Source organism: Marmota marmota, unplaced genomic scaffold (genome assembly GCF_001458135.2).
Source record: "Marmota marmota marmota unplaced genomic scaffold, marMar, whole genome shotgun sequence".
Taxonomy (NCBI): domain Eukaryota; kingdom Metazoa; phylum Chordata; class Mammalia; order Rodentia; family Sciuridae; genus Marmota; species Marmota marmota.
This window is the reverse complement of record NW_026000130.1, coordinates 2,905,518-2,913,541: the sequence shown is the minus strand read 5'-3', so window position 1 is coordinate 2,913,541 and position 8,024 is coordinate 2,905,518. Positions and strand designations below refer to the sequence as shown.

At 52.2% G+C, this 8,024-nt stretch overlaps 1 protein-coding gene across 1 annotated transcript; it reads left to right on the top strand.

Annotated features, from left to right (window-relative positions):
• The first annotated feature begins 256 nt into the window (after positions 1-256).
• On the top strand, positions 257-7,844 carry Cryba4 (crystallin beta A4). The gene is made up of 6 exons (XM_015500182.2): positions 257-280; positions 601-651; positions 1,737-1,855; positions 3,401-3,542; positions 5,047-5,189; positions 6,550-7,844. Exons 1-6 carry the CDS (start codon positions 260-262, stop codon positions 6,695-6,697), a joined length of 624 nt encoding a protein of 207 aa, XP_015355668.1. The 5' UTR covers positions 257-259; the 3' UTR covers positions 6,698-7,844.
• The last annotated feature ends 180 nt before the right edge of the window (positions 7,845-8,024 follow it).

Below are 8,024 nucleotides of genomic sequence, written 5' to 3'. Positions count from 1 at the left end.
TGCCCCGCTCAGGGGCCCCGTGGGGCTGATTCAGGCAGACCTTGCACCGCTCCCCTTCCCCATGCCCGTCTCTGGGGGAGGTGACCTGATCTGTCCCCTCCCAGCTGAACCCAGAGCTGCTGACACCTCTCACTGGGGCTGTGGCCAGCGCTGGCTTTTGTTTCGAGGGCTCATTGCTGAGTCGGGGCTTTGTCCCCCAGGGGCCCTCTCTCCCCTCCCTGCCTATAAGAGCTTGACCTTGACTGGTCCCAGTTCTGACATGTTCTCTGGGCCCATCTCGGTAAGTCCCCTTGGAGAAGGGGTGGGATTGGGGCTCCTGTCGAGCACCCTGGGAGGTGGGGAGCCCAGGTCCCCAACCCTACAGATGCCACTGCGTCATCCCAAGTGCCATCCTCTTCCTGACCAAGAAAGGGCGCCCCAAACGCCCAGACGGGCTCCCGCGACCCTCACTAAGAACACAGTGATGCCCAAGGCTCCCACCCGCTGGCCGCCACAGAGACTTTCCCACAGTGAGCAGATGAGAGGCGCAGAGCAGGGCTCAGAGGCTGCGGGACCCAGAGGGGTGAGGGCACAAGGTCACCCTGTTCTTCTCCTGCCTAGGAAGGGGGCAGCATGACCCTGCAGTGCACCAAGTCGGCGGGACACTGGAAGGTAGGGAGGGGGCCCGGGCCAGGGTGGGAGGACACAGGTCAAGCCCCAGTCCCTGGGACCCCGTTCCTAGCTCACTGAGCCCCCACCTCACTTGGGGGAGGGGTCTGAATGCCCATCTCACAGAGGACACAACCAAGGCTCAGAGAACAGGACCCGCAAGGTCACGCAGAGAGATTGAACTTGAACTTGGGTCACCTGGTTTCCAAACTTGAACTGCCACCGTCTTTGGCTGCCATTAGGGTCGTCACTGCCCACTGGATGAGGCAGCTTTGTGGGCCACCATCATCTAAACATGTCCCTCTTGGGCACAAACTGAAAGCCAACATCATGTACCAAAAATAGGTGGCCACTGTAAAAACACAATAAAAATGTGATTAATTTTTAGCTGAATACTGTTGCCTGAGAGACTACGGGCGATCTCTTTTTGGAGAGATAAAGAAAGAGATTAGTAGCTGGGTGCGGTTTGCACACCTGTAATCTCAGGGGCTCAGGAGGCTGAGGCAGGAGGATTGCGAGGTCAAAGCCAGCCTCAGCAATAGTGAGGCCCTGAGCAACTCAATGAGATTCTGTCTCTAATTAAAATGCAAAATAGGGCTGGGGTTGGGGCTCAGTGGCTGAGTGCCCCGAGTTCAATTTCTGGTACCAAAAGAAAAGAAAAAAAAAGATTAGTGAACTGTAGGGAGGGGCGCGGGGGACACAGCGATAACAGCACTAAGACCTAGGCCAGCGCCATTTAGTCACACGGTTTTCTATGCGGATTTCTTTGATCTGTCTATGTTGAGGGGGAAGAAAAGCACCATTTTAAGAACTTGGAGGTCCCTCATGAAAGTTCAGATTTGGAGAATGTCTTGAGACGCTTCCACTGGGCAGAGGTCCCGGGTGCTAGACAGAAGCCACTGTTCCCGGGGCCTGTGCTCTCAGGGCCCTCACCTCCCTTACGGGCCTGGCCCTGGAGGCCCTGGGGAGTCCCGGTTGGCAAACCCCCTTTCACCTGCTTTGCTGGACTCTGGGTCCTGGGGACGCCCCCAACACCCTGCCCCACAGGATTCTGATGTCCGCCCATGTCCACCTTCTCTCTGGCACAGATGGTGGTGTGGGACGAGGAGGGCTTCCAGGGCCGGCGGCATGAGTTCACGGCCGAATGCCCCAGCGTGCTGGAGCTGGGTTTTGAGACCGTGAGATCCTTGAAAGTCCTGAGTGGAGCGTGAGTCTGCAGGGAGACTGAGTCGGGGTTAGGGTCGGGGACCAAAAGGGACCTAGAGGGGTGAGCTGGGACTTTTACATGTTGTCAGTCCTGTCTTCCCAGGCTCTAACTGTACCTGTGTCCTCTAGTGTAGTGCTGAGGAGGGTGCAGGGTTGCCATGTAAGGTTGTGCAAGTTGTGCACTGCCCAACTACAGGGCTGCCATTAAGGTAGTCACTGCCCACTGGATGAGCCAACTTTGTGGGACACCATCCTCAGAAATGAATGTTGAGTCTAGAAATGTCCCTCTTGGGCATAAATGGAAAGCCAACACCACTTACCCAAAATAGTCAGTAGCTATAAAAATACAGTGAAAAGTGTTACTAATTTTAAACTAAATACTACTGCCTGAAAGACTGCGTGTGATCTCTTTTCAGAGAGATAAAGACACTAGTGAGTAGGAGGAGGGGCGGACACAGCAATAACATACTGAGACTTTGTAGACCAGTGTCATTTAGTAGTCTTTTCTGCTACTGTGAAGTTCTACATCTGCACTGTCCAAGTTCAAGGTCACTGGCCACATGTGACCGCTGAGGATTTCAAATGTGGATAGTATAGCAAAATGTGGTGGTGCATGCTTGTAATCCCAGCAGCTCAGGAGGCTGAGGCAGGAGGATCGAGAATTCAAACCCAGCCTCATCAAAGTGAGGCCCTAAGCAACTCAGTGAGACCCTGCCTCTAAATAAAACATAGAATGGGGCTGGGGAAGGGGCTCAGTGGTCAAGTGTCCCTGAGTTCAATCCCTGGTACCCCCCCACCCCCCAGGTGCCTCTCTGGGTTGGGGTCACCTTTGGAAGCGGTCATTTAGGCTGAGCCCTTTGGTTATTGCTGGGACGAGGCTCCCATCCACTGGTTGAATTATTTTATTTTAGTTAATTTCATTTATTGAATTCAAATTTAATCAGCTATGCCTGTGAGTGACACCTGAGGTCACCTGGGGCGATCTGTGTCCTAGCTTCTGCTTCCTGCAACTGGGGAAATGGAGCCAGGGTGGGGGAGGCCAGGAACCGGGCAGGTCCACCCCTTTATCTTCTATGCAGACAGGAGACGCAGGTGCACCGGTGCCTGCCTCCTGTGCCTCTCTTTCCCTAGGGGAACACAAAACTGAAGGGGCCACATGGCAGGCCACTAGGGCAGCAGCACCTGGTAGCTGAGGAGCCGCTCCACGCTCAGAGACGGGGTGGTGGAGAGAGGCCCCCCTTGCCAGGTCCCGCAGGGTCACAGGAATCCCGCTGAGGCCCCGCAGCCTGTGGTCAGCCTGGCACATTCCCAGAGCCCCTTGAGTGGAGCAGTCCCGCTCCCTGCGGGAGACACGGCAAGTGGGTGGCCGCTGGTGTTGGGGGCCCAGCAGTCCCCTGGTGGGCACTGAGCTGGGCGTGGTGGGGGGTCTCGCAGCGACCCAGCCTCTGCTCCGCCACCGTCGCAGCCCCTCCCCGAGGGGAGCCACCCCAACTGTGTCCAGGCCCTGCCGAGAGTTAAGGGTGGCCCTCCCTCCGTGTGCCCGCAGGTGGGTGGGCTTTGAGCACGCCGGCTTCCAGGGGCAGCAGTACGTGCTGGAGCGCGGCGAGTACCCGGGCTGGGACGCCTGGAGCGGGAACACGGCCTACCCCGCCGAGAGGCTCACCTCCTTCCGGCCCGTGGCCTGCGCTGTGAGTCCTACCGCCGGGCCCGGGAGGCTTGGGCCTTTCCAGGGGGCGCTGGGCATCAGCCACCGTGGGAATCAGGGTGCATGACGTGGGCCGTCTCTTTCCTCTCTGACCCTCAGTTTCTTCTTCTTGAAATGAGGTCCCAGTCCCCATGTCCTGGGGAACCAGGACACAGACCCCGCCAGCTACTGTCCACTTACAGCAGCTTTGGTTAGGATGTCAGCACCTGTGGACCCCTGTCCCTCTCTTCATGACTGGGGGCTCTGGCAGAAGGTGGATGCAGGGAGGCAGGTCCCGGTGGGGAGGAGGGGTACCATGCCTCTCTCCCAACTCATCGTGCCCTTCCGACTTTATATTTTACTGCCCTTATGGGGTACCAGTGGATGTGGGTTCCTTTACTCCATTTTACAGATGAGAAAAACTGAGACTCAGAAAGCTATGTTTTATTTTATTTTCACCTTATTTATTATTCATAATTCGGGGGGGGGGACCTGATATGTTAGAATAAGAAAGTAAGTTGCTAATAATTATACCTATGAGACAGGAGCGTGCTTCATAGTACAGGAGATGCTTTCTGTTCTGGTTGGTGATTGACAGATGACATCATGCTATTCTTGTACCCATTCCTATGTCTGTGTCTACCTATATCATCAATGTATAGTTAGGTACACGTATTTTTGTTATATAAGTGAAATTATAGGAGCTGGGGATGTGGTTCAGTGGTAGAGCACATGTTTAGCATGTGGAGGCCCTGGGTTCCACACTCAGAACCACAAAAATTAAAAAAAAAAAAATGAGTCATAATGAACTTCAGGCCTGGATACCTGCTTTTTCCACTGGGCGAGTATATTACAATCATCCTTCTGGAAAGTTATATCTCATCTATGATGTCATTTTTCATGGCTTTCTAGTATTCCATGCTGTGGCTAAGAAGTCCATTGGCTCCTTTGTTCTACAAATAACCAAGGTGCTGAGCATGTGCAGGGTCCTGTATCAGGCTGTCATGGGTCCAATCACTAGTTCCATGCTCATCCCTCTAGCCCAGAAAATGACCCTGAAAAGTAGGTGCGGTTGGTTCTGTTTCATAATTATGAAAATGAAGGCTCAGAAACACCATATGACAGGTCTAAGCTCGCCATCTGGTAAGTGGCAGAGTCAAGACTGAAACTCAGAGAGGTTCTCGTCTTTTCTGTAACCCCAGGTGCAACACCAGATTAACATCTGATCCCCTAATGTTGGACATTCAGATTGTTTTCCCCCCTTTTTTATGATGAACATTCTTTTTTTCTATGATTTTTTTTGTGTGTGGAAATTTCTGGAAGGATAAATTCTGGAAGCACAAATGATGTATATCTTATAAGGTTCCTGGTACCTCCTGCCTTAATGCCCTTCCAAAGTTTGCTAAGAAGGCTGAGCTGGGAGACTGGGGCAGGCTGTGGTAAGGGCAGAGGCTCCTGGGTTTCCAGCGGGCTACCAGAAGATCTGACCCTGTTCTCTGTGCCTGTAGAACCACCGCGACTCCAGGCTGACCATCTTCGAGCAAGAGAACTTCCTGGGCAGGAAAGGAGAGCTGAGTGATGACTATCCCTCCCTCCAGGCCATGGGCTGGGACGGCAATGAAGTGGGCTCCTTCCATGTCCACTCTGGGGCGTAAGTGTGTCCAAGGCTCCTTGTAGCAGGGCAGAGAGAGGATGTTGGGAGGGGTGTGACACTTCCTGTGAAAACTATGTGCTGGGGGCTGATGCATACTCCAGAGGAGAATACCGAGGCACAGGAGGTATCAGGAAGGATGTATGGGATTGCAGATGATGGAAACCCAGACCAAACTTCTTTTGTGTGTGTGTGTGGGGGGAATTGAACTCAGGGCACTCGACCACTGAGCCCCATCCTAAACCCTATGGACAGGGTCTGGTTGAGTTGCTTAGGGCCTCCTTGTTGCTGAGGCTGGCTTTGAACTCACCATCCTCCTGCCTCAGCCTCCCGAGCAGCTGGGATGACAGGCATGCGCCACTGCACCAAGCTTCTTTAAACCCAAAGAATGTTCACTGGCCCCCGTAATTAGCTTCAGGCACTGCTGGAGGATGGAGCTGCCTTCTGGCTCCTGCTCTGCCTGCCTCCGAGTGGCTGTATTCTCGGATGAGTGCCTCCCAAGTAAAGGCAAAAGTGGCAGCTGGGTCCTTAAGTACCAGCCCCAGGGAAAGAGAGGGTCCTTTTCTCAATGATGATACCATTGAAGTCCAGGAAAGACGCTCATTGGTCCAACTTAGGTCATGTGGTCCCTTCTGGACCAATCACAATGCTTACAAGAATGGGATGCACTGATTGGCTAGGCTGGGTCACATGCTCATCGCGGAGGTCAGCTCCATTTTCCCAGGTTGACTGCGAAGGCTCCCTGTGGTTCTTGAGCCTTGTTTGAGTCTCTTTCAGAGAGAAAAACAGGGCTCAAAAGCAGACACCAGTCCTTGTCCCGAATAACATAGGGATCAGCGAGTTGAAACATAGCCATTTTCTCTAAAGTGCCTCCTGGGAAGAGAGGAGGGATCAGGGCTTCTTCTTCACTCATTCATTTGCCGAATATTGATGGGGCTCCTCCTCTGTGCCAGGCGTTCGGCTGGGCCCTGGGGGACAGTGAGCCACACACGTCCCTAACCAGGAGGCTGCCTGCTGGCGGGGAAGCTGACATTTTACAAATGATCTTCAAATTATCAAATTATACGAATGCTTCGAAGATACAGTCAGGGACCGTGGCCTTATTCGGGACTGGGTTAGATGGCCCTGATGACGTAATGAATTATACTGGGACCTGAAGGGACACAAAACTGGGCCAGGCGAAGAATCGCTGGGAGGATGTTCCCGTGTGTGTGTGTGTGTGTGTGTGTGTGTGTGTACGCACGCGTGGCACATCCAGGGCCATGAAGGCTGGGGACCGCTGGGCCGTCGGGAGTCTCTCCCATCCTTTCCTGACCAGGGTGGGTGCCTCTGTAGGGTGACCGTCTCTTTCCTTTCCTAGATGGGTTTGCTCTCAGTTTCCCGGATACCGAGGTTTCCAGTATGTGTTGGAGAGTGATCACCACTCGGGTGACTACAAGCATTTCCGGGAGTGGGGCTCCCACGCCCAGACCTTCCAGGTGCAGAGCATTCGCCGGATCCAGCAGTGAGCTGCGCGGAGGAGCGCATGCGCGCGTGTCTGTGATGGCCTAGCTCTGGTCGCTGCCACCGCCTCTGCTTCTGCCTCCCCTCGCAACCCCGCCAACCCGGCGCCCGTGTCCGCCAGTCCATGCACAGCACAGAAAACTCAAAGTAATAAAAAAAAGAAAAGAAGGTCTGGTGTTAGCTGTGCTTGTCAATTTTACTGATCTCAAAGAACCAAGTTTTAGCTTGATTCATTTTCTCAGTGATTGGTCTGTGCTTTTTTGTCTGTGCCTTTCTATTTTTTTTTTTTTTTAAATTTTGAGACAGGGTCTTGCTAAATTCCCAAGGCTCGCTTGAACTTGCCATCCTCCTGCCTCAGCCTCCCAGATAGCAGGGATTACAGGCATGCACCACCATGCCTGGCTACAGGTGTGTTAGATCTAAGTTCCAAATACTATTAGAATTTTCTAGATACTTTATTTTTATTTAATTTTTAAAATAGAGCTGGGGTTTGAACCTAGGGCCTTGTGTCTACTGGGCAAGTGTCTACGATTGAGCTAAACCCCAGTCCTATTTTTGTTAACTTAAAACAAATCCACTGTGGTCCGAGAACATGTTCTATGAGGTCTCAGTCTTTTGAAATGTACTGAGACTTATTTTGTGACTGAGTATGTAGTCTATCTTTATGGACTAAGAGGAGAGCTTGAACACTATGTTCTGTTGTGAGTCGGTGTTTTTCCAATGCCAGTCAGGTCAAGTTGGTTGGCAGTGTTGGTTAGATTTTTCTAGATTTCTGCTTATTTTCTAAAGATTGCTCTTTGTCAATCATGCAGGGAGAGCCATTCATGTCTCCCACTAGGGTTGGGATTGATCTCCTTTACCATTGTCCATTTTTCCTACTTTTTTCTTCAAGAATTTTGAAGCTCCCTTGTTAGGTGGACATTTATTGACGATGGCTATCTTCCCCACAGATCATTCCTAACGTGGTTTGCAAAGCCACACAGGCAGGAAGCCACCTGTCTCCCACATGGCAAAGCCTCTAATGCCCCTTTTCTTCTCTCCAGTTCTCTTACATAGAACATCTAGTAGTACCTCATTTAACACCCTTGGCCTTCTGAAGAAAGCCCATAAAACAAAGAAAGTCCTGCTGGGTGCTATGATGCACGCCTGTAATCCCACAACTTGGGAGGCTGAGGCAGGAGGATCGAAAGTTCAAGGCCAACCTCAGCAATTGAGTGAGGCCCTAAGCAAGTCATCAAGACCCTGTCTCAAAATAAAAATAAAAAAAATAAAAATAAAAAGGTCTAGGGATGTGCCTCAGTGGTTGAGTGCCCTTAGGTTCAATCCCTGGTA

Coding starts and splice junctions, on each gene's coding strand:
- Cryba4 (XM_015500182.2), top strand. CDS start 260: ATGTTCTCTGGGCCCATCTCG. Junction 281..600: donor TGTTCTCTGGGCCCATCTCG/GTAAGTCCCCTT, acceptor TCTCCTGCCTAG/GAAGGGGGCAGCATGACCCT. Junction 1,856..3,400: donor TTGAAAGTCCTGAGTGGAGC/GTGAGTCTGCAG, acceptor GTGTGCCCGCAG/GTGGGTGGGCTTTGAGCACG.